Source organism: Macaca thibetana, chromosome 3 (assembly GCF_024542745.1).
Source record: "Macaca thibetana thibetana isolate TM-01 chromosome 3, ASM2454274v1, whole genome shotgun sequence".
In the NCBI taxonomy this organism is placed as follows: Eukaryota; Metazoa; Chordata; class Mammalia; order Primates; family Cercopithecidae; genus Macaca; species Macaca thibetana.
In genome coordinates, this window is record NC_065580.1 from 159,164,947 (window position 1) to 159,192,177 (window position 27,231).

Consider the following 27,231-nt stretch of genomic DNA (forward strand, 5'->3'; position numbering starts at 1 on the left):
CTGAGATACAGGGTTAACCAGGTCGCAACCCTGCTTCTCCAGATGTTAGGGGCTGAATTGCATGCCCTCAAAATTTGTATGTTGAAGTCTGAACCCCCAGTACCTCAGAATGGGACTGTATTTGGGGATACAGCCTTTAAAGAGGTGACTGAGGTAAAACGAGGTCACTAGGGTGGGCTCTAATCCAAGCTGACTGGTGGTCTTTTAAGAAGAGAAGGTGAGAACACAGGCACACATAGAGGGACCACCCTGTGAGGACACAGGGAGAAGACGCCATCCCCAAGCCAAGGACAGAGGCCTCCAAGGAACCAGCCACACTGAAACCTTGGCCTTGGACTTCCAGCCTCCAGAACTTTGAGAAAATAAATGCCTGTTGTTTAGGCCACCCACTTTGTGGTACTTTGTTACAGTAGGCTGAGCTGACTAATACACCAGAGTTGACAGTCTAGGGTAGGGAGTCGGGCAATAATGAGTAAATAAAGACCTGTTTTATAAAGACAACGAAGATGGATGTAGTCCTCACCTCCTGCCTGTCAGCCTTCTAAGTGGTTTTCATATCATTAATGTCTCCTTTTATTTTCACTGTAGTTTCATAAACTAAATATAATATTATCCCCATTGTATGGATGAGGAAAATGAGGCACAAGGAGGTTAAGGACTTTCCCAGTGTCACGCAGCTCAAGTAGTGCAGTTGAGATTTAAACTCTGACAGTCTAACCCCAGATTATACTGTCTACCCACATCCACAATGAAAATGAAAGTTACAAAGATAAATTAAGCAGGGAAGACATTGGGAAGTGATGAGGGGGTGAAGATGGGAACTATGCTAGATACGGTGTCAGGGAAGGCCTCAGAAGAGGTGACATTATAACCAGGACCTGGATGATATGACACAGAGAGCCACTCCAGAGGGGTAGTGGGAAGGCTTTTCTGGCAAGTGCAGTGGCCCTGGGGAAGGACTGGGCAAGAAAGTCAAAGACTGCAGTGTGAGTGATGGGGAGAAGGCTGGGAGATGAGGGTGGAGGGATCCTAGGGACAGATCCTGCAGGAACTCCATGCCACCTGAAGCTTAGATCTTATCACAAGTGTGCTGGAAAGAGTTTTAAGCCAGGCAGATACGTGAGCTTATTTCTTCTTCAAAGTCAGTGATGGCTCTGGCTGCCCTGTAGGGAACAGACCACAGGAAGAGGAAAAGCAGGGAGACCTGCCTGGAGTAGACCAGGCGAGAAAGGAGGGTGGCTTGAGCTAAGCTAACAGCTGTGAGGATGGTGGGAGACCATAAGATGTGGGATCAGAACACAGAGCCCCATGGTCTTCCCCCTGAAGGAGCTCAAACTCAAGTTGGAGAAAAATTATCACAGATGAGGTAATTGGAGAACAATTAAGAACTAAATTATGAGCTATTGCCTGGGTGTAAAGTAGGATTCAGGAGAGAAAGGAATCAGTGCCGGGCTGAGCAGCAGGTGGGTTTGGGTTTACTCCTGCCTGGGGAGGAACAGGAGCAAAGATGGAAATAGGCATTGCACCCGGCAACCTGCCCACCTGCAGCATGTGTCTTGGGGCCATCTTACACTGGGCCTCCAGGGCACGGGGTGTCTCATGGAGTGCCCACAAGGAGTCATGATGCAAGGGACCAGCAGGGTAAAAGTGGGAAAGAGGGAGAACTGAAAGGCCAAGAAGCCAGAATCCAGGAGATACGCTAAGAAGCTGTTCTATTAATTCAGAGGAGCTGAAATGCAGGCACGCTAGCATGAAGACAAAAGTATCAGTGATCACTTAGAAGACCCAAAGCCCCAGTACTTTATAACTTCATCACTGGGCTTTTGTTTTTATTTTTATGTTTTTTTAGTTGACTGTAACCTTCTTCTGAAAACAGGAAATTTCAGACGCAAGGAAATCAATAAAACTCTTTGCTGGTCTGCCAAAACCGCACATGAGACAGAGCAATCATCACTGTATCCCTACCACTGAGACACAATACAACTGCCATTAGGTAGTCAAAAGCCCTGAAATGAAAACCCGGGGCTGCTCAACACCCAGTGCTGGCTAGAACCATCTGTGGAGCTTTTTAAGTATTTTATATATTTTGAAAAAGTAATATAAGCCCATAGTTAAAATAAAGAGTATCAAATTGTGGACAGTGAGAAACCCTTCCTAGACTCCAGTTCAGTTTCCTATCCCAGAGAAACCACTGTTACGAGTTTCTTGTGTATCCTTCCAGAGATATCCTGTTCATATGCTCACACATATGTATGTTTATGTGACCTTAGTTGTACATCTTATAAAATTTTAAATATATATATATATGCTTTCTTAAGCATAAGTGGAACACTACCATATATTCTCTTAAATAGCTTTTTTACTTAACAATGTATCTTGGGAATTTTTCCATAGTAATTACCTATTGCTGTATGTGGTCTTTTATTTATTGAAGTTGTTCTCCATGAAGCCTCCAGACCTTAAAAATATGTTTATTGTTCTTTATCATATTTTATTTTGTGTTCTTTGTTTGCTTTGCTTTGTTGAAATTTGCAATTTTATAAATTTGGTAGAATGAGAATTTCATTTTGTTCTTCTATCATATGTGCTGTACTTACATCTCTGTTCTTTAGACAGAAACTTTTGTCTCCCTACCATAAAGTATGTTTAAATTGAGATTCTTTGATTTTCTATTTTCATCTAGTTTCTTTCCTCCTTCCCCTTCCCTGCCTGGTTTTAATTGGTTACGCTGTTATTCCTAGTTCATCGAGTGCTGACCTTTATTCCCTTAAGTAATATTTCTATAGCTCCCTTACTTGATTTTTCAGCTTTAAAAATATTGGATTCCTCTCGTTTTTTAAGGTAAGAAACATAGGTCTCTTTCACTGCCTTCAATCTTCTCTTCTACCTGGATTTTGTCAGTTACATTATTATTTTAACACTGTCATGGTTTTCACTTTTTTATTCTTTTCTGTCATCACTATTTTCATGATTGTTTTATCCTTAGATGTGTGTGTAAATGGATTAATCACTCCCTACAATATTTCATCACGGTTTCTCCATTCTTCTTTTAGGCAGCTGAAGTTTACCTTTATGATATCTTCAAAAAAAAACCCATGGAGAATTTCATTCCTGAGTGCTTCATCTTTAAGAGATCTCTCAGGCATGTCTTTGCTTGAACACCAGTATAGCTGAGTATAAAACTGTAGTATCTCACTTTATTTTCCTAAAGACTTTAGATCTTATCCCATTGTCTTGTTGAATGTTTCTAGAGAGAAGGCTAAAGATAGTCTGTTTTTCCTCTTTTCTATGTGCCCTTTATGCTTTGATGCCTATAAAATTATTTCTTTTTTCTCTGAAGTGCAGTAACTATATCAGGATATATATCAGTGCCCATGACTCCCCTTTTCCCCTCTAGGACCTAGCATGCTCTATCAATAGTAAGAATTGAGCTTAATCTGAATTTTCTTAATGATATATCTAAATGTTTTTCTGCTAATTCTGTTTTCTTCTCCTAAGATACAAACTATGTACATGTTGAATTATCTTTTTCTGTCTTCCATGTCTATCATTTTCAGTTTGATATTTATTTTCTTTTTATTTTGATCTATCTTCTCAAATTGCACTCGATGTCCCTGATCATATTTTCATCAGTGTCTTTCTCTTTTTTCCAAATAAATATGGCCTCTATTTCAATATTCGCTTACTGTATTCCCTGTACTATTTCTATATTTGCTTTACCATTTACTAGTCACCTTACTTTTCTAGGTCATTGTTCAGCTTCCAGCTTGTCTTTTTTTCCTGTAATATTTTTGATAGATCCACTGCTGGCTCCTCATGAAAGAGGGGATTTCTTTCTGGGTCAGTGATTTGTGAAAGGAAGTGTTGAGAAGGGCCCAGGAAGCACAGCACAGAGCAAGAAGTCTCTTGGGCTGGAGTAAAGCTCTGTCTAATTCCGAGTTTTGTCAGAGGTTTAGTCCTTACATCACACAGCCAGCAAAGATTGGCAACCACAGTGCTGCTCACTGTCCACAGTTTCTTTTCCACTCAGCCACACAAAATGATTCCCTTTGCAAAATGGCAGAACTGAGCATGTTCTTCTTTCCTTCTGCTTCCTCCAGTCCCTCTGTAGTATCACACACTGCCCAGGAAGGCTTTCATACCCAGTACCACATCTTCATCTTGTTGCTCTAAACATTGGTAATGCTTTGACTGTGCCCCCAGGATGGTGAAGGCTGTGGGCAGCCAGCTCTGCCATAGATTTCTGGTGCTAGGCATTGTTTCTCACTCACCACCTTTATCCTGGCCCAATTTCTGCTGCATGTAACAAAAGCTCTCCCTCTACATACATGTTCTGAGGTTGTGGGCATTTCCTAGTTGCATCAAAAGTGAAGATTTCATACGGTTTCTTTGTATCTTTGCTGTTTTCCAAAGGAGACAGAAGTCTTTGTCTTAACACCTTAAAATTAGATATATCCATAGGAATGGTTTAAAGAAATGCATATTCTTTACTTTTTTCCACAGAGATTTTGATTCAGTGGGTCTTCATTGGAGTATTGGCACCTCAAGGCTCAGAAGAGCCATAGGCAATGCATTTGAAATATTAAGGATACAACTCAATGCTACTCCTACCAGAGCATGGCCTGGTGAACCATGCAAGATCATCACACACTGGAATGAAACCAAGTAACTGGTACATCCAGCCAGGTCAATACCCAAACCATACAACTTCCCCAGGTCAGAGGCCATTGTTCTGACCTGGGGCTTAGGAGAAGCAGTTTACACTCACCATACTGATTTTTTATCTTTTTTTCAATTTTGAAAAATGACAAACCTGTAGAAAAGTCACAAGAATAATATAATACACATGATATACCCATTACCTGGATTGTCCCCAGTTGTAAACATTTGTCCCATTTGCCTTATTTATTTGTGTTCTCTCTCTCTTCATTTAAGAGTTATAGACATCAGGATAGGTTGCCCTAAGTATTTGAGTGTATATCTCCTGAGAACAAGGGCATTTTCCACACTGACTTGAAGTTCACCTAGTCCACAGTCCTGACTTGCTCATCTAGGCAGGAACCTAGGCATGTTCTCATAGAGAACCAGGAATAGAGAGGCTGGCTCTGACTAAGGCCAGAAGCACAAAATCACAGAGTTGAGAAATGAACAGTGAGGAGTGGGGAGAGGGCAAGGAAGATGCTATCAGGATTTCCTGGTGGAAGAGCTAAGCCACAAGAAGGAAATGAAAATGTTTAAGCTGGTCGCTGCCTTAGGCACAGTAATTCTTCTCCCATCTCACTAGGGAATGTGGCCCAGCAAATGCCACAACATTGTATGGCACTGGCTCTGTGGTATTCAGAGAGAAGAATTATGAGATTTTAAAATGCAGGGAATCTGAAGAGCTTCCAGAAATGATGTTTGGACCTCTTCCCTCCCCCTCCCCACCCTCCTGTCTCTGGCCATGGCTTTCTGAGTGATGGAAAATGCAAGCACCATCTGCCCTAGCACCCAGTCCCAGGGAGGATGAAGCCTTGGGAAAGAATTCTTGCCTTGAACACTCTGAATCCTGCTTCCACCCCCTCTCCCCTGCCTTCTGCTGTGCTCTGGGACAGGGAGCCTGAACAGCTGCTGCCTGTCAGGGACAGAGGCCCCTGGCCGTGCTTGGCCAATAGCCCACCTTATAGCTAAAAGTGGAGAGGATTGTTTTTAATTCCTTACAGATAGATATTTTAAAAAATTAGGAACCACAGACTTGTCAATGAGAATCTCATTATTGTGAATATGTGGTTTTGAAAAATATTCATCATGGTTGAGCAGAACTGAGTTTCTTGGCTCAGCAGTGCTAAAAGGATGATATAAACAAAGGACATGATTCTGCAATGACTGGTCCCCAGGGGAGAGAGGGTCCCCAGCAGATGCAGTCATTCTTGACTTCTGCCTTCTGAATTGGAAGTTTACTGTTGGATTTTTGGTTTCATAAGGAAAGCTATTTTTCTGCTCTGCTTAATCCTTTTTGTCACAAAACTGTTTAAACTGCACACAAGATGCAAACCCATCTTCCATGACACAGACTCAGAATCTAACTATCTTCCTCTTTCCTCTAGTATTCTATAGAAAGGTTCCAAGAATAGTCACAATAGAGCAATGTGAGGGTTATGCTAATTCTCCAAGAACAGAGAGAGTGTTCCAATAAAGAAGTTAAAGAGAATGGAAAGTCCATTCCTCCCTTTCCTTTAAAACTCTGAGCCATGAAAGCCACATCCCACTCCAAAAACTTCCCAAGAACTGCACCCTGACTGCAGCATTCAGAGTAATGACATACTGTACTGGTAGAAAGCAGGCGTGGGGGTGGCACAAGTGAAAAAGAGAAAAAGAAGAAAAGAAACAAAAAAAATTGATTTTTTAAAAGTCTGATTCCATTGTGATCAGAGCGCATACTCGGTATGATTTCAATTCTTTTGTTGGGGTCTGTCTTAGTACATACGCTGTGGGCATTTGAAAAGAACGTGTTTTCTGCTGTTGTTGTATGGCAAATTCTATAAACATTGATTTGATCCTGTTGGTTGATTTTTGCTGTATCCTTACTGATTTTCTCTGTAGTTGTCCTAACAATTGTTAAGAGAAGGGTGTTGGCATCTTCAACTATATTTGTGGATTTATTTCCCCTTTCAGTTGTATCAGTTTTTTCTTCACATATTTTGCAACTCTGTTGTTTGTTGCATACACATTTAGGATTGCTATGTATTCTTGGTTGATTAAACCTTTATTTTATTGATACTTAATAGTTGTTTATATTTATGAACATCACATGTGATGTTTTGATACATACATAAAATGTGGAATGATCAAGTCAGGGTATTTGGGATATCCATCACCTCAAACATGTATTATTCATTTGTGTTGGGAACATTTCAAGTCTTCTTCTAGCTATTTTGAAATATACAATACATCACATTAACTATGGTTATTCTACTGTGCTATCAAACAACAGAGCTTATTGTTTCTATCTAACTGTATTTTTGTACATACTAACCAACTTATGCTCATCCCCCTCCTGATCCTTCCAGGCTTCTGGTTACTCATTACTCCATTAGATCAATTTTTTAGCTCTGACATGTGAGTGAGAACATATATTTTTCTTTCTGTGCCTGGCTTACTTCACTTAACATAATATTCTCCATGATTGAATCTTTATTATTACGTAATTTTTCTCTCCATCTGTCATGTTTTCTTTGCTCTGCAGTCTACTTTGTGTAATAATATTGCCACACTTTTTTAAAATTAATGCTTGTATGGTACATCTCTTTCCATCTTTTTACTTTCAATCTACCCATATCATTATATTTGAAGTGAGTTTTTTTAATGGTATATAGTTGGAGTTGCTTTTTATACACTCTGCTAATCTCTGTTTTTTAATTGGTGTATTTGGACCATTTATGTTTAATATAATTATTAGCATGTTAAGGCTTAGGTTGGCCATTTAATTTTTTGTTTTCTATTTGTTTTTTGTTTTGTGATTCTCTGGGGTTTTTTCCTGAAATCCTGTGGGTCACTTCAACATTTTCTAAAATTCAACTTTGATTTATCTATAGTGTTTTGAATATATCTCTTTGTTTAGCTTTTTCAGCGACTGTTCTAGGAATTACATTGTGTGTTTATGTATTTATACACAATGTAATTTATATATGCATACATATATATATGTATCTCTTAACTACTGCTGTTAATATTAACCAATTCAAAGGAAACATAGAAATCTTAGCTCCCTTTACATTCATTTCCCTTACCCTATTTAAAATATAGTTTTCTTAAGTATTTCCTCTACATATATTAAGAATCACATTAGACCATGCTATAATATGTGCTTCAACCATCAAGTATAATTTAGAAAACTTAACAAAAGTCTACTGTGTTTGCCTATATATTTTCTCTTTCCATATCCTTTCTACCTCTAAGAGGTGTCAAAATTGCTTCCTTTATTATTTCCTTTTTGTTGAAAGAACTTCCTTTCTTTTAGGGTAAATAAAATAAATTCTTCACATTTTCTTTACAAATTCTCTGTTTTATTTCATCTGAAAATGCCTGAGTGCCTTGATTTTCATTTAATTCGTGAAAGATATTTTTGCTGGTATACAATTCTGAGCTGAAAGAAAAATTTTTTTTCAGTAGTTGAAAAATGTTATACTGTTTTGTTTTGGCCTCCACAGTTTCTAAGTAGAAAACCACTGTCATTTGAATTACCTTTCCCTATTGATAATGCATTACTTCTCTCTGGCTGCTTTCATAATGTTTTTCTTTTTCTTTAGTTTTCAGAAGTTTATCATGTGTCTCTGAATGAATTACCTTGGGTTTTTCTTGCATGGGTTTCATTTGGCTTCTTGGATCTGTAGTTTTTTAAAAATGTTTTTGAAAAAATTGCAGCCATTATTCCCTTGAATACTTTCTTCCATCTCGTCTTCTTTTTCTTCTCCTGATACTCTGTGTCATAAATGTTGGCTCTTTGTTACAGCCCCACATGTTCCCAAGGCTCTGTAATTTTTTTTAAGTCTATTTTCTCTCTAGTGTCCAGATTATATTGTTCTATCAACAAGTTCACCGTTTCTTTGCTCTGTCTTACCCACCCTGCTGTTCAGTCCATCAACTGAGTTTTTTATTTCAGTTATTACAATCTTTAGTTCTGAATTTTTTTCCAGTTCTTCTCCATAAGTGCTGATTTTTTGCTGAGGCTTACTATTTCTTTGTTAGGACTTTTCTTCATTTGTTTCAGTTATGTTTGTAACTGCTTGTTAAAGCATTTTTATGATGGCTGCATTATATTCCTCATATAATTATTAAATCTGGGTCATATCAGTGTTGATATTTGTCTTTAGTCATGTAGTTTTAGCTCTTTCTGTTGGTATGACAGGTAATCTTTTACAGAAACCTAAACATCTTTGGTGTTATTATAAGATTCTGGATCTTATTTAAATCTTGTATGATAGCAGGCCTCCTCTGACATCACTCTGGTGAGTTAAGGAGGGACCCACCTCATTGCTCACTAGTAGGGTGTCATCCTTTTTACTGCTGAATGGGAATGAAGGTTCAGAATCCCTACTGGGCCTCCAGCAACACCATCCTGGCTGGGATAGGAGGGGGCACCTCATTACTACTTCCCATGTGGTGGTTTCCACCAACACTTTGCAAGAGTGATCTTGTTACAGCTGGATGGCAGTGAATATCCTGACTCTATACTGGCTCTCTTCTAATACCTCCCCTGTGGGTCTGGGGAGACATACCTCATTATTACCAGAACCGTATGGAGGACCAGGCTCCCCATGTGTTCTCTAGGGAGTCTCATTATCCTTCAGCAAGAAGGAAAATTCCGAATCTCCACTCCGTCTTCCCTGACACTATCCTGGCAACAGGTTTGGGTACAGCATTACAGCCTGACAAGAGTGGAAGCCTAAGCTCCCCACCCAGCCTTTGCTTTCCAAGTGGAATTGCTGTTTTTTCTGTAATGTTTGGCTACAGAGGTTATTGTCCAAAAGTCTTCTGTTGTCTTAGACTACCTCTTTCCTAGGTCTTTGGCTACAGAATTCAAACTTGAGGCATTTTTGTCTGCATCTATTGACATTTCCAATTTGCTGGCATCTCCAGTATCCAGTCAGGGACAAACAATACAAAACAAACAAACAAAAAAACTCAGAGAACTCACTCCCATGTTATTCCTCAGATCCCAAGGTCCCTAGCTGGTATGGCTTCCTCTATTCACCTTTCAGAGTCAACTTAAGTTTGCCATATACATTGTCCAGGACTTTTTGGTCGTACTGAATGAGAGGAATAGGAAAAAAAAATCAATCTATATCTTTGCCAAAGCTGAAATGAAGAAATTAACTGTAAATAGAGAAAAAGAAAGAAGAGATAAAAGAACAACAGAGATTAGAATAGTGTTCCTCATTTTCCTTCTCAGAGATCTCTGTTGCTGAGAATCAATTACTAGATACCTACAAAGGGGTCACCTTCTCTCCCTTCCCTCCTGTATCCAAATAGAAGTTCAAGCTGAAAACACATGACAAGAAGCACAAGAAAATAATACAGTTTCTATCTGTAAATTTTCCTCAGTCTCCAGCCCCAGTAAATGTCACATTTGGTTATAAAATTGAATTTCTCAAAGGAACATTTTAAGAATATTCTCCTGACTTAGTTTCTTTCTTTTTTTTTTCTTTTTCTTTTTCTTTTCTTTTCTTTTTTTTTTTTTTTTTTTTTTTTTTTTGAGGCAGAGTTTGGCTCTGTCATCCAGGCTGGAGTGCAGTGGTGTGATCTCAGCTCACTGCAAGCTCCGCCTCCCGGGTTCACGCCATTCTCCTGCCTCAGCCTCCTGAGAAGCTGAGACTACAGGCGCCCACCACCACACCCGGCTAATTTTTTGTATTTTTAGTAGAGACAGGGTTTCACCGTGTTAGCCAGGATGGTCTCGACCTCCTGACCTCATGATCCGCCCACCTCAGCCTCCCAAAGTGCTGGGATTACAGGCGTGAGCCACTGTGCCCTGCCTGACTTAGTTTCTTTTATAACTATTGACACAGCTGAGAGGTTGAAGAAGCACATCTTTCTGCACCCTACACTTTTTTGCATGCGTAGGGAACAAGCTGGCTTCCTGGGGTTATTCCAATAACCAGGACTCTCTGCTGTCCTGTTGATAATGCTGTGGCAGAGTTCAGCAGGGATAGTGTCCTGTTTTGAGGACAGGCATCCACACCACTTCCCTGGATACTGATAGTGACCAGAGTGGCCTGGCTAGGGAAGGAGCTTTTATCATGCCGCACTGGGTTCCCTGTCTGATTGGGGGCTCCACATGGGTTATCCAGTATTGGGCAGTTTAGGCTTAAATCTCCTGTCACAAAACTTGATCATGGCCCTCCCAAAGGCTGTGTGTTTTCACAGTTTCACACAGGCTGGGCCATGAATGAATGAATGAATCCCTTACTCTTCACTGCAACCCAGCCAGTTCTCAAGGTGAAGCATGACAAATAGACAAATAGTCCCACAGCAACATGCATAACCCTAGGCTTCCCCAGGATTCATTCTCTCAATGAAAGTTATAGGCATAAGTTAAAAAGCAGGGGAGAATTGAGCACCATGGTAACCAGAGTCCGCTACGGTACCTTGGCATGGGGCTCCCTAATGCAACATTGCATCATTAGACAAACGTAAGGCATTCTGGTGACCATACCAAACTCACCACTGGGCTTGAGTGACTCCTTAAAACAGGGTCAAACTACTGGGCCGGGTGATTATTTTCTAAATCAGCAGTCTCCAATCTTTTTGACACGAAGAACCAGTTTCATAGAAGACAGTTTTTCCACGGACCAGGGGTAGGAGGAGGGGGTGGGGATGGTTTCAGCGTGAAACTGTTCCACCTCATATCATCAGGCAATACATTCTCATGAGGAGTGCACCACCTTGGATCCCTCACATGTGCAGTTCAAATAGGGTTCGCGCTCCTATGAGAATCTAATGTCACTGCTGATCTGACAGGAGGTGCAGCTCGGGCAGAAGTGCTCACCTGCCGCTCACTTCGTGCTGTGCGGCCCAGTTCCTAACAGACCACGGACCAGTACTTGTCCACGGCCTGGGGGTTAGGGATCCCTGTTCTAAGTATCCCTTATATGTCAGAGTAACTAACCAGCCTTACCTTCGGGCCTGCCATCCTGCCCCTATCATCACGCCCACCTGACCCTTGACACCCCACCACCCACCTCTGATTGAATGAAAGAAAGAACGTATGTGAAGAAAAGCAAAAGGAATCAGGGATTTATTTCCCTTGAAGTATCACTGCATCCCTGAAACCACTTTAGAAGAGCTCTTATGGGTCATTTTATTGTACTACTTTCTGGGGCAGAAATTCTGGAAAATTCTGAACAAATGACTGGTCAGCATCTCATGTCAGGAAACTCACAGCTGTTCAGGGAAATTCCGTTCATTCTATGCATTCTTTGGTTGTGGTTTGGTATTTTGTTTTACCCTTTTTGGAAACAGAAGAATTCATCCTTTATAGTGTTTCAGTTGCTCCTGGAGTTGTCAAGACTATTCCCTCTGACTTGCTCTGTTACTTTGTAAGTCATGGCTCCAAGAATGACAAGTCCTACAGTATGCACAGTTGCTAAGGTGCAGAGGGGATGGGCACTCAGAATGGGGTAGCCAGGGAGAATGTCAAACAGGAAGTCAAACCTGAACTGAGGCATGAAGTAATGCAATGTGTTCAGAAACTGAAGGGGCTTGTCGGGCGGGAGCATAGTATAGAAGTGTTAAGCAATGGGCCTGGAGAGGTCGGTGGAGTCAGTTGTTGGAAGGGAAGGATCCAGGCAAGCCATGGAATGTGGGGAGCTGGGAGTGCAGAGTGGATGTTGGAAGACTCAGTTTGCCTAGAACTTGGATTGTGGGCAACCTGGAAAAGTCAAGGGGAAAGAAAGGAACTCATATGGCATCTATTCCCTTTCCTCTTGGAAATAGAGATGGTTTGGCAATGCCTGTGGCTTGGATGAAGCCAGTTGGGAGAGGCATTGGCCACTGCAAGGCTTAGGATGTCTGGAAGATCACCCTGGAGGCGAGACAAGAGCCCCCAGAAAGATGCTGAACCAGAAAAGAGGCCATAGATTGAGAGTCATGAGACCAACACGAAATTCCTGCCTGTTTCCAAGATTCAGCACTGTGGTCGAGTCCTGGGAAGCTGGGGACCAAACCTAGAGTAGGTACATCTTGGAAGGAGAGGTACTTGACAGGGAAAAGACTGCAGATGCTTGTCCACCACGGGCACAGGCTCTGTATGCTCCAGTTACCTGGACATCCTCAGTGCCTCCCTGCAGCCTCACATAGTATTTTCTTTAAAGGAAATTTCCTGATAGATCTTTGGTGATAATGCTTGTCCTATATTTTATAATATTTCTAGGAGCTCTAGGAAAGGAGAAATGAGTCACTCACCAATATTCCAAGAAACCAACTCCCCTGGGAAAATTCGTGAAACATTGTCTGGATATTGATGCTGAAAGTTGAGAGCTTGTCCCACAGTATTTCAAGCAAGGGAGGACACACACACAGTTGGGTTTGGAGAAACTCTGGCAGCCATGTGGTCCAGCCATTTTCTCTTATCTCTGCTACCCATCACTCTTAGAAGGTCACGTGCTCAACATGCTTTAAAGAAAGTACTCAGGCAATGCTCCAAACCCTCTCCTGCCATCTACAAACTCACGCTGAAGCCCAAAGGAATTAAGGCAATGTTAGTACAAGCTTAACTTTGAATCTGATTTATCTTTGTGAGATAGCCTCATACTTCAGTGTATTAGGACCTTCCCTGGTCTGGTGAACAAGGCCACAATGATGGCAGCCTAAGGAGCCAGGCAGGGTTACCTGGACATAGGGACCTTAGAAAGGATATCTGGTGAGGCTAAGGCTCTGAGCCTTATTGCAAAGAGGGTCTTCTCACCTAAAGCATCCTATGTGGCCTGCTCAGCGAGAATGTCACCTCCTCCTTCAAGCACACCCCGCAGATGTTTTTACCCCAAATCATGAAAGTTTCAGATTATTTTAGAAACTTTAACTGAGTGTATCAGTGGTGAAAACCAACTTTACTCTAAAAAAATGGTACCCCATCCTGTTAGGCAAGTTCTTTACTCTTCAAATCTGCTATTCCCTGGGCTCACAGGAGAGCACACTCATTGGGTTTTGCCTCCACATCACCCACCACCTTCCCTTGGCTCACCAGGGTGGCCACAGTGCTCACACAGGCACCTTCCTCCTCCCAGTGGTTCACCACAACTCCAGCCCCAGCCTCCCTCCTGAGCGGCTCAGCCTGGCCTCCAGGGCCCTCCAGGGCTGATGTCCTCATTGTCTATGCCAGCCTCCTGCTCTTCCTCTCACACCAAGCCTCGGTCCCCCTGTAACCTGTTGTTCCTCACGCACCAAGCTTCCCCACCTTTCTTCATGCCATTTCTCCACCTGGAATATTCTTCCTTGCCCTCCCCTCTCCCATCGCTCTTCTTCCCCTCCTGCACACATTGAAGCTGCTTCCTCCATGAAGCACACCCTGGTTCTGTGAGTTAGAACTACATTTTCTCCAGTCTCATTCTCTGTCTCTATTCTGTTTCTCCCCCCCCCCTTGTCTCTTCTCTCTCTCTCTCTCTGTCTCTCCCCTTCTCTTTGCTCCGTCTGTTCCTCTTTCCATCAATGTCCTGTAGAACCCTTCTGGTGTTTTCCCCTTGATACCACGTATTGCAGCTATTTCTCTACACATCTTGCCTTCTGGACCAAACTGGAAGCTCTCTGAAGACAGGCGTAAAGCCGGCTTTACCTGGATGTCCTCTTCTATCGGGTGCCCATCTTATGCACATCAGTAGATTTTTCAGCATCGGATGATTGAAGAAGGATCTTAGACCTGGATTCTCACTGCTGCCTTCAGCACTAATGTCCTTCATTTCTAGGACTTCTCACCAGTTCTTAGAGATGCAGGCACGAAAAGAAGACTTCTTGGGTTTGATGCTCTGCTCTACTCCTTACCAGCCGTGTGATCTGGGGCGATCTGCTGAACCTCTCTGTGCCTTAGCTTCCCCATCCTCAAAGTAGAGAAGACGGTACCTATTTCACAGGGTCCTTGTGAGAATTAAGGAGATAGTCGAATGTAGTAATGCAATGAAAGGCTATAATAAATGTGAAGTAAACGTTAGGAGTTACTATTTTTGTATATTTTCATATTGTTATGTTTTTATGTATTTTATATTTATATTGCCCTAAACCATACTTGCATACTGGCTACTGCTTTCCATTTGTTTTTCATTAGGCAAAAAACTAATTACTGACTCTTAAATGCTGTGGCCTATATTTTTCGGCAACAACTCAAGGCCATATAAATGATGCCGTACTAAGAGAACACTCACTTGCTTGGCTATCTGAGGATGCGGCATTTTCCATTTAAATCAGTCCTCAGGTGACCTGCCATCGCACCGTGTCAGGGAAGAGGAGTGGGAAGATGAGGAGGGGCCAGGGCTGGTGCATTTGTAGAGAACCTGAAGAACAGGGTGGGATATTTGAGGCTCCTGGTTTAACCAGAGGTGAGGCCCCTGCTGAGGATACTAAGTTCATAAAATGGTCTTATCGTTTCCTACTTTGCATAAATGTTTCTTTAAATGGTTGTATTTTGGAAAAAAAAAATCACAGTTTTCTGATGAATACAAGCACACATTTTAGAGAGATAAAAATATCTGAGATGCAAATATAACCGGTTTGAAATACATCAACCATGATGAGTTTCCCCCTCATCCTTAAAAGCCTACTTCTGGGTAGCAGAAAGCAAGGCAGCACCGCCGAAAATGCAGACCTCACTGGGTTCTGCCAGCTCCTGTCCTCTGTCTGAGGGAGCCCCATGCAGCGGAAAAAAACCCTTTCTACCCTTTCTAGAAGCTCTGCATTCATGAATCAATCTCCTCTTCCCCCATCCTCCTCTCTCTTTCTCTGTCTCTCTCTCTCTCTCTCTCTCTCTCACTCACACACACACACACACACACACACACACAGTGTCTCAGCCTTAGCTCTGAGTTACCGTCACACTGTTATAATTGCCCTCATTAAAAACACCTCTGTCATTTTAGACAGTCAAAGAGAAGTATATATCTGGCATGGTCTCAGTAGAAAGCCATGCTCTCTTTAGCTGAAACAGATGTGTGAGTATAAGTGACACACACACACCCCCCAAGCAAATTGCTGAGCCTTTATTTACTTCCCCAGGTGTGGCAGAGGGAATAAAGTTCAGACAGAAGATTAAATGCCCATTGCCCCTGAAAGTCAATGCTCTACCCAGGGAGTTTGTTAGGATTTAAACAAGACACTTAACGTTTTTTCTTTTTTCAGCACCTGTGGACATGTTTTGCTCAAACATATCATCATGATTCCCCCGAATGTTCGATGTGTCTATGAATGCCTTTTATTAAATGTACAACAATACAACTTTAAGTCGAGTGCCTCCTAGAGCAAAATAGCATAGCTCTTCCAAGCAGTGCGTCTAAGTTCTGGAGCCCTTATGTTCTGGAGTGGGGCTATGGAAATACAGGTGTGGGTTGCATAGTCACCAGCTGTTGACACTCTTGATAAGTAGTCCCCTGAGGGGCTGGCAGCCGTGGGTCTGGCTAACTTCAGGGAAATTTGCTTTGTTGTTTTTGGCACAAATCTTAAAGGTCAATATTTGTCCTCAAAGAGCAAGAACAGGTTCTGACTCTGGGCCCCCACACGGTAGCCAAATGGAATAATGATTACAAACCTACACATGGACATTACACTTGAGTGTATTTATATGCCTCGTCTCATTTGTTCCTCAAACAGTCCTGTGAACCAGGCAGTGCAAATTCCACCTATCCCCACTTTAAAGATGAGAAAATTAGAGCTTCCAAGATTAGTTAATGAGTGGATAAGAAGTGGTAAAGCCATGACAAAAACCCTTCTAGACTCAGGCTTCCAAACTCTTATACACATGCTCTCTTTCTCCCTCTCCCCGCCACTCTCTCTAAGAACATCCAAGTGGGACAGACACAATAAACAAGAACAAAAAAGTTTCAGGCCAAAGTAAATGCTTTTCTCCCAACAAGTATGATTCCTGCATTTCTGATTTTCTTTTCATTTTGAAACAACATGAGATGATTACCTTGGATATAAAAACCCTCGGCTCCCCCAGGGAAAGACGTTTTTAACGCAAGTTCTTGAAGCAAACATATCTGTCTCTTTTCACTTTAAAATACCACCAATAGTCACAGCCTATCCGAGCATGTTCAGGTATCCTCTTCCTGTTGCTGACTTCCGCAGGGGTAAGGGATGGAGGACGGGGCAGAACACAGCAAGCAGCGGACCACTTCTGAAATGAGCACACCAGGAAACAGTAGCCCAAAAAGTAAAATGACTTGTCCAGGTTCCTAGGGAGGTTTAGTGGTCAGGGCTTCTGGTCTACCACACACCGCCTCCCACCCATGACCTCCAGATGAGGCTATTGAGATGGGGCTTTGGAATTTTCCAAAGCTTCCAGAGTCCCTCGATGCCATAACAAATTATGCAGTGTGACACATGGATGCGTTTGTACACAAACACACCTAAAGATAAAACTCAGGAAAATGGTCAGAAAGAGCAGGGGAGCCAGCAGAGACTGGGTGGTGCCCAGTGGAGTTTTTCAGGATGAATTTGCAGAGGACAAGAATGAAGTGGAACTTGAAGTATCTAGGCAGAGGGAATAGTGCTTGCCAAGGCAGGGAGGTAGAAGACAGTCGTGGGTTGCAGGGAGCTGGACCTAAGGTATGAGCGGAGAAGAAAGAGCCATCAGTCCAGGGGCCCTGGCTGAAAGCAAGGACTGCATTCTCACTTGCTGGAGGAGAACTGATCAAGCAGGGAGAGGCCACGTCAGGTTTGTGTTTTAGATAGATCCCCCGGAGCTATTTCATGATAAACCTTCCGGGTTGTAGGTGAGGTTCCAATCAGGTGGAGGCAATGTTAATAGTCTCCTAAGTAGAGTGCAGTGAGGGAAGACCAACTTTAAAGTATGCAAAATAGGCCAGGCATGGTGGCTCACGCCTGTAATCCCAGCACTTTGGGAGGCTGAGGTGGGCGGATCACGATCAAGACCAGCCTGACCAACTTGGTGAAACCTCATCTCTACTAAAAACACAAAAATTAGCTGGGTGTGGTGGTGTGCACCTGTAATCCCAGCTGCTCGGGAGGCTGAGGCAGGAGAATCACTTGAACCTGGGAGGCGGAGGTTGTAGTGAGCTGAGATCCTGCCACTGCACTCCAGCCTGGCGACAGAGCGAGACTCCATCTCAAAAAAAAAAAAAAAAAAAAAAAAAAAAAGCAAAATATATCAAGGAGTGAGGAAGGAGGAAGAAGTGGAGAGCAGGGGTTCCATGGAGAGGTCAGGGCAGGATATGCAAATCTGGGCATTGCCAGCCATTCATGGAAATTAGGGACATTGTTGTGAATGAGAATACTCAAAGAAAGAACATAGAAATGGCAAATCTAGGAAACTTCAACACTGCACTGGGACTGTTGTGTGAGGGATCTTGGCTAAATGGGCTTAGGTTTGATGGGCCTTGAGATTTCTGGGAGAGCAGAGGTTGTGGATAAGGGAAAGGGATCGGCTCCCTCTAAATCCTTTCCTGGCACATCACACTCTTCCCTGGGCTTCAGTTTCATCAACTGCATCAATATGGGGTTGGACTTGACAATCTCTAAAAGAATCACTTCCAATTTTAATATGCTATAATTCTAAATCTCTTCCCAGTAATGTAAATCCAACAACCAGGAAATTTGCTGTGAAGGAAACTCTTGGCTTTAGAATAAGGAGAATTTGCTTGGGACCGAGAATGAATGTAAATGCTTTATTGGATATACATGTTGTGTAACTGCAAACATCAACTTTCTGATAATGAGGGAAGGACATAAGGAGTTTAGAGACATCCAATAGAATAACTAAACTACTTACACCAAAACATATGTCATGATTTCCACCATAAGTTATGATATAGATGAGTCAGTCTGGGAGAGCTATATTTAGGATTTTAGGAGCCTCTCCCCACTTAATGTCAGAGGATTCCATTTAACTACAGGGAAGAGGAAATTGCTGGTCCAGGTGGTATTTGACATCTCTAGGACTAAGATATCCAGCACATCTGAACAAAAATAGCTGCAAGGACCACCCACCAGCAAGACCGGGGTCCAGAATGTGGCAGGGTCCTTAGGTCACAAGAGATGAAGTGGTCTCACACACACACACACACACACACACACAAGAAAACAGACACACTAAACAGGGCTTGTTAAAAATATAATGCCTGGAATCTGGACGCCTATGGTTTGGGGTTGGGGGGTTCTTACCGCTGGTGCCATCAGAGGAGGGTCAAGCTGAAGAGGTCTGTGATCCAGAGTGAGGCCTGATGGAGCACAGAGCCAGAAAATGGAGAAGTCAAGTCACAGACCAGGACACAAGGAGAGCCAGTACGGCTAGACAGATCAACACAGCAGAACTGGGCTACGAGGAGAGCTGAGAGTCAATGACAGGACACACAGAGACAGAACAAGCTCTGGGACCAACTTCACTGAGTCCCTGCCATGGAACAGCTTTTCTGCCTGAATTGTTACAACCCACTGGGGTCGGCTGGTGAGCAGCTGCTGTGCACACTCGCATGAACCAGCGTTGTGTGAGAGGCTCCTCTCTGCCTGTCTTATTCAGCTCCGTGACGTGACACTTAGCCTCTCTACTGGCGCACGCCATGCTGTTTCTCTGCATGTTGACATAACCCAAGTGGTAGGCTAAATATCATGGGCGAAATGCCACAGCAAGCAGGTTAGTAGATTACAACTCCGTAGCTCCTTCTGTTCTCAAGGGCAATTAGTAGTTTAAGTAAGAGGTGGTGTGCTGATTTCGTTGTCATGAATACAGGGCTGTGGAAATCAAGAATACTTGCCATGTGCGAAGTTGTTTGTTGCCATTGAATCAAAGCATACCCTTCTAGTTTGGGAATAGTGTCATAGGGAGGACGAATAATGATCTTGCTATCCGTACTACAACACCCAAGCCATGACACATCAATTCGAGTGTTAGCCAAACTGCTAGACTGTACTCAGCATTGTATCAGGGCCATGGGGAAAAGCAAATACCACCCTGGGCTTCTAAGCACTAAAATGTTGATGGCAGAGGGGCTGGAACACAACAATGTGAAACCATGAGTTAACTTCATAACGATGACATGGGGAAGAACACTACACTTGTCCATAAACAAAAGGTCAGAGAAAGACAACAGTGTAAAATAACAAGATCATGTTGTCTGCCTGTTGATTTAGCAAAGATTAGGGGGCAAAAGTGCTAATAAGGAACTGAACACTTTTATACACTGTCAGGTACAACCTTTGTGGGGGACAATTGACCACTGTATGTCAGAATTTTTAATATTTAGACTTTTTGACCAAGCCATACCTCACCTTAGGATTTATCCTCAGAAAATAACTTGCACAGAACAAGTGCACAACCATATAAGGTCCAAGATGCTCATCCCAGTGTTTTATGAAGTAGTGAAAAATTCTAAGTAAATTAAATGGGATCTGGTAAAGGAAATGATGATATAACCCATGATGAGCTATACAGTCATTAAAAAATGATGACGTATTCTACCTTTATTGGCATAGAAAGATGTGTGATATGATATTAAATGAAAACATTGCTTCAACACAAAATGTGTATAGTACAGATACTTATCTCTATGAGAATAGGATCATATTCCCATATCTGTAAATATGCACAGGTAAAGAAATGGGCCTAGAAAGCAGTCACCAAAATGTAACCATGATTTCCTCTGGGGGTGGCATTAGATTTATAATTTTCAGTTTTTTTCTGAAGTTTTAAAATAATGAACATTTTAGTTTCACAGAAAAACAAAGCTGCAAAAAAAGCATAATAACAGTGGACAATGTTTCAGTTACTACATATGTTAGGAACACAAAGAAATTAAAGAAAGCCAAAGAACTGTGGAGAAATTAAAGAGAACTTTTCAGTAGAGATGACCAGTATTCTTAATAGCTCCAAGGTCATGTTTTAATTAGGACAGATTGAATTTCTGTATGTATTATTCTGGCTTTCAAACTCAGTGGGTTATAACCTATATCTCGGTTAAAACAAAATGTTTTCAGCACAAAGTAGATAAGGTTATAAACCCATCAAAGCTTACGACTTTTAAAAGGCTCCAGGAACCCAAAAAGTAAGACAAAGAAATATGTATAAAATCTATTTAGTTTTTTGGAAAGAAGAAACCAAATGACTACAAAAATATCAACTCCAAAAATACCAAGAAAGCTTCAATAGGGGAAAACAGAGAGGAAAAAAAAATTGGCATATGGATGTCAAAAATCCAGTGTCAAAGAGGTTTTGAAAACTGGTCGTGCGTCACCAATTATATATATCCAAGATCAGTGTGACAGACGCTCATTTCCAAGAGCAATGGGAAGCTTTTTAATGCCCTAAAAATCTCTTTTCAGTGACTGACTGATAATATAACTATAATGTGGGGTTTTTATTCATTTAATTATCGGAAACCAAATTCTGACCTAGGAAAAAGAAGGAACTTTTAGCTGTAAATGGCAATTAGATCAATTCATGTCTAAGACATGTTTTATAGATCATTGTCTTTTCTTCTCACCTCCAGGAAAAGCACAAAGAAGAAACTGCAACAATGGCCAAGCTGACAGAATCCATGAGTGAGTAGCTTCAAATTTATTATTTATTTTTTGTTTTGAATGGGAAAACATCCCGTGTGATGATCTGATTTGTCCTTCTCTTTCGCTGTTACGGGACCGAGATCTGTTTCACACACACTGCCTCGTGTTGATGTTACTTTATGCGTTATTCGGAGTTCATGTTGCTTGAGGTCAAATTCTGTGCTGAAACTGTTACCCACAGTATGGAGCTGAAGAACAAAAATAGATTTTATTTGTAACACTGCGCTGGGGATTAGGACCCACAGTAATTTCAAACCAACTTTTAGGAGGTTTAGTCAAAGTCAGCTGAAGTTTTTTCTGGGCATCTATTCCATGGGCTGGATGATCTAAAGAGAGGAAAGAATGATAAATCATTGTTAAACCCTTCAGGTGTACTTCAGAAATTTCAGACAGAGCTATTAAAAAATGGAGACCTTGCAGTATAAATAGCTTGTGATGATTTAGGTTTTGAACGTAGCGTTGTAGTGCTCTTAAGCTAAATAAACAGGATACACAAAGCATTTTTTTTTCATTACTTGTTCAGGTTTGTGTTACAATTTTTTTTTTTTATTATACTTTAAGTTCTAGGGTACATGTGCACAACGTGCAGGTTTGTTACATATGTATACATGTGCCATGTTGGTGTGCTGCACCCATCAACTCGTCAGCACCCATCAACTCGTCATTTACATCAGATATAACTCCCAATGCCATCCCTCTCCCCTCCCCCCTCCCCACAATAGGCCCCAGTGATGTTCCCCTTCCTGAGTCCAAGTGATCTCATTGTTCAATTCCCATCTATGAGTGAGAATATGTGGTATTTGGTTTTCTGTTCTTGCGATAGTTTGCTGAGAATGATGGTTTCCAGCTGCATCCATGTCCCTACAAAGGACACGAACTCATCCTTTTTTATGGCTGCATAGTATTCCATGGTGTATATGTGCCACATTTTCTTAATCCAGTCTGTCACTGATGGACATTTGGGTTGATTCCAAATCTTTGCTATTGTGAATAGTGCCGCAGTAAACATACCTGTGCATGTGTCTTTATAGCAGCATGATTTATCATCCTTTGGGTATATACCCAGTAATGGGATGGCTGGGTCATATGGTATTTCTAGTTCTAGATCCTTGAGGAATCGCCATACTGTTTTCCACAATGGTTGAACTAGTTTACAATCCCACCAACAGTGTAAAAGTGTTCCTATTTCTCTACATCCTCTCCAGCACCTGTTACTTCCTGATTTTTTAATGACTGCCATTCTAACTGGTGTGAGATGGTATCTCATTGTGGTTTTGATTTGCATTTCTCTGATGGTAAGTGATGATGAGCTTTTCTACATGTGTCTATTGGCTGCATGAATGTCTTTTGAGAAATGTCTGTTCATATCCTTTGCCCACTTTTTGATGGGGTTGTTTGTTTTTTCTTGTAAATTTGTTTGAGTTCTTTGTAGGTTCTGGATATTAGCCCTTTGTCAGATGAGTAGATTGCAAAAATTTTCTCCCACTCTGTAGGTTGCCTGTTCACTCTGATGGTAGTTTCTTTTGCTGTGTAGAAGCTCTTTAGTTTAATTAGATCCCATTTGTCAATTTCGACTTTTGTTGCCATTGCTTTTGGTGTTTTAGACATGAAGTCCTTGCCCATACCTGTGTCCTGAATGGTATTACCTAGGTTTTCTTCTATGGTTTTTATGGTATCAGGTCTAACATTTAAGTCTCTAATCCATCTTGAATTAATTTTCGTATAAAGAGTAAGGAAAGGATCCAGTTTCAGTTTTCTACTTATGGCTAGCCAATTTTCCCAGCACCATTTATTAAATAGGGAATCCTTTCCCCATTTCTTGTTTTTCTCAGGTTTGTCAAAGATCAGATGGCTGTAGATGTGTGGTATTATTTCTGAGGGCTCTGTTCTGTTCTATTGGTCTGTGTCTCTGTTCTGGTACCAGTACCATGCTGTTTTGGTTGCCGTAGCATTTTTTAAGAGGAAAGGGGGCTGGGCATGGTGGCTCATGCCTGTAATCCCAGCACTTTGGGAGGCCGAGGCGGGCAGATCACTTGAGGTCAGGAGTTCAAGATCAGCTTGGCTAATATGGTGAAACCCTGTCTCTACTAAAAATACAAAAATTAGCTGAGCATGGTGGCGCATGCCTGTAATCCCTATTATGGCTATTCGGAAGCTGAGGCAGGAGAATCACTTGAACCCAGGAGGTAGAGGTTGCAGTGAGCCAAGATCATGCCACTGCACTGTAGCCTGGACAACAGAGCAAGACCAGGTCTCAAAATAAAAAAAAATAAAAATAAAAAAAGGAAAGTGGAATTTATTCGAATAAAGCCTTCTTCAAATGAGAAATGCAATTTTCTATATTGAAGTATAATTATTAAAGACCATATGAGTATGAAATAAACCATCAAGGCATATTTTTTCCTTTGAAAAATGGAAATTTCTCCTGGTGATGGATTTCATATGGAAAGTTACAGTGGAGGCTTACAAACACTTCTCCATGAACACCTTTTTAAATTTGGCCGGCAAAAATTAACCATTAATATTGCCCACATTTAACTGTGCACCTTCCTCCTCCCGAAATCATGAGACTATTAAATAAAGGTGTTCTTCTGTAGCATAGTCAGTGAACCTTTATTCCAAAATATCCACCCATACCAAGAAAATATAACTTTAAAAAGTTATTTACATTGATTTCCTTTCATTCCTGACCCCAAACCTCTGTGTAATTTTACATAAGTCTTGAACACATGCTAATTTCACATTTCACTGTGATGAAAGGACTGGGTAAAGAATAAAATCCCTTCAGCACTGACACCCCTCTCCCCTGCTCTCATTTCTGTATCATCTTCTGCCCTGCTCTCTGCTCCGTCCTTTTTTTCTACCTGTAGTCTTGGAAACTGAAAATGTTAAAAGAATTTATAACTTGGTTTGAAGAACCCCAAACTGGTTGTATTAGTCCATTCTTACACTGCTATAAAGAAATACCTGAGACTGGGTAATTGATAAAGGAAAGAGGTTTCATTAGCTCCACAGTTCCAGAGGCTGTACAGGAAGCATGGTGCTGGCATCCGATCAGCTTCTGGGGAGGCCCCAGGAAACTTACAATCATGGTGGAAGGCAAAGAGGGAGCAAGCATGTCACATGGCCAGAACAGGAGGAAGAGAGGGAGGGGTGGTTCCATACACTTTTAAGCAACCAGATCTCTCGAGCACTCACTCACTATCACTAGAGCAGCACTGAAGGGGAAATCCGCCCCCATGATTGAATCATGTCTCTCCAGGCCCCACCTCCAACATTGGGGGTTACAATTCAATTTGCGTGGGGACACAGAACCAAATCATATGACTGGTTCTCTGTAAGTGAAAGCATCCTAAAGTGATGAAATGTGCTCTTCTCAGACCTGGAATGAAAGAGTGTGGCCAGTGCCATCACAAAATGGACCAGCCTGTATTGTCCAAATATGGAGTGGATCCGTGGGCCTTACTAACTAATTCACAATCCACAGCACATGAGCAGATTTCTTTCTAATCTTTAAGTCCAAATTCACCAACACGTTCTCTAAATGACAGGAGGATCAGTGGCTTAGAACCTAAGCATCATTGTCCATGAACTGAGTCTCAGGTGTCTGGGTGAATTAAATCAGATGGTGTTGTGCATAAGTTATGAGGCTAACAGTTTTCCCAAGGCTTCCGTTAGAAATTGATACTCTGGTTCAGTGAATATTATTTTTGACTCATCTGACTGAATTGTAAGGGTACTGTACTGATTAATATTTCTGATAAAGCTATTTTAATTTTTCCATTTATATTGGTTTCCAGATACATTTAAATAAGAGCTCTTCACCTGACTATTGATGTATTGGTTTTACATTTCAGGTTTGGCTGGACAGTATTTCTAATGATTTTGGTCTGTGAATCAACTGTCATAAGAGAATTCTATCAAAATTGAATTTCAAATCCTTTGGTAGATGACTGGGTACACCCATTCTTCTAATGTGCTCTGTCATGATGAAAAAGATTGCATAAATGTTTCTCAATGCATAAGGAAATTTAAAAGTGGAGAACAGACCTTAGAATCATACCCAATGTCCGAGTTTATTGGTCCTTACAAAGATACAGGACATTATAAAATGTATAAGATGTAAGGCAACTTCTATAGATGCTACAAAATGCTAATCATGTGGTCAACATACCAAACATTTCATTTAAATTAAACTCATGACTAATTAAATATACCACACAGTTATTTTACATAGAAGTCTACAATGAAATGCATAATTAGGTAAGGAGATTCTGTCAGTAGGCTGAGCAAAGAATTAACATATAATTGCCACACAATAAAATTGATAGGAACATAAACCATGGTCACACTCTGGAAGAAAAAAAAAAAAAAAAAAACAGAACCATGAATACCTAAAATACAATGCTATGAATGGGTTTCCAAAGCCAATAAACACTTGGCTTGTTAAACTGCCAAGCAAAAACCATCTGGTTACTAGAACATCTCTATGTTTAACTAGAACTGGATAGAGATTCTTCTCTTATCACCCTACGTGTCCACATGCTAGCAAATGGCAGCCACATCAATGGCTAAGGAAATACCATAATGGGAAAGGAATGTATTCTTCTTCTGGAGCAGGGAAGAGGTGCTATGTGCCATTTTTTTTCTGCTATGTGCCATTCATCAGCCACCTCCAAAAAGTCAACTTCAATCATTTTTTTAAGGGTAAGCAAGAGATATATTTTAAATGTTTGATTAAGATTAACAAATTGTAAATGTTTGATCAAAACCAGATTTATTTTTGTGAGTAATTTGCTGTGAAAAAAATTACAGCAACTTTATTTAATAAATTAAAAATACTTTAAAAATATTTTATGTCACATTATTGAAATGAGGACGGGCCTGGTAAGGATAAGAAAAAAAAAAAAGGAGAAAGGAAGAAAATGTAGAAGAGATAGAGAAACTGGCCGGGCGCGGTGGCTCAAGCCTGTAATCCCAGCACTTTGGGAGGCCGAGACGGGCGGATCACGAGGTCAGGAGATTGAGACCATCCTGGCGAACACGGTGAAACCCCGTCTCTACTAAAAAAATACAAAAAACTAGCCGGGCGAGGTGGTGGGCGCCTGTAGTCCCAGCTACTCAGGAGGCTGAGGCAGGAGAATCGCGTAAACCTGGGAGGCGGAGCTTGCAGTGAGCTGAGATCCGGCCACTGCACTCTAACCTGGGCGACAGAGCGAGACTCCGTCTCAAAAAAAAAAAAAAAAAAAAGAGAGAAACAACAAACACACACACAAAGAATAGAGAAAATATATGTACAGTATATGAGGAAAGCCCAAGAGAAGGGGGTATTAAGGAGGACTGAGACAGAATGACAAGGAGCAAAGACAAGACAGGTAGGCAAAGAGGGAGAGGAGGTAGGGAGCGCTTTCAACAGAGAGAGTTTCCATGGGGTCTAAAAATTAGCAAACTAAGAGTGGCAATTCACAGCCTGTGAACTTTTAACCTTCCAAAGGCTGACAATTTTTTTTAATCTTTATATATATACTTTAAGTTCTGGGATACATGTGCAGAATGTGCAGGTTTGTTACATAGGTACACACATGCCATGGTGGTTTGCTGCACCCATCAACCCATCATCTACATTAGGTATTTCTCCTAATGTTATCCGTCCCCTAGCCCCCCACCCCCAACAGGCCCTGGTGTGTGATGTTCCCCTCCCTGTGTCCATGTGTTCTCATTGTTCAGCTCCCACTTATGAGTGAGAACATGTGGTGTTTGGTTTTCTGTTCCTGTGTTAGTTTGCTGAGGATGGTGGTTTCTAGCCTCATCCAGGTCCCTGCAAAGGACATGAACTCATCATTTTTATGGCTGCATAGTAATCCATGGTGTATATGTGCCACATTTTCTTTATCCAGTCTATCATTGGTGGGCATTTGGGTTGGTTCCAAGTCTTTGCTATTGTGAACAGTGCCATAATAAACATGCATGTGCATG

General features: G+C 41.5%; 1 protein-coding gene across 1 annotated transcript in view; it reads left to right on the forward strand.

Moving 5' to 3' along the window:
• KCNJ6 (potassium inwardly rectifying channel subfamily J member 6) overlaps positions 1–27,231 on the forward strand; it is a 318,296-nt gene that overhangs the window by 60,901 nt on the left and 230,164 nt on the right. Inside the window, exon 2 of the mRNA XM_050784623.1 lies at positions 21,183–21,234. Coding sequence (XP_050640580.1) covers positions 21,210–21,234 — 25 coding nt within the window. The 5' untranslated portion in view covers positions 21,183–21,209. The remainder of the gene's footprint in view (positions 1–21,182; positions 21,235–27,231) is intronic.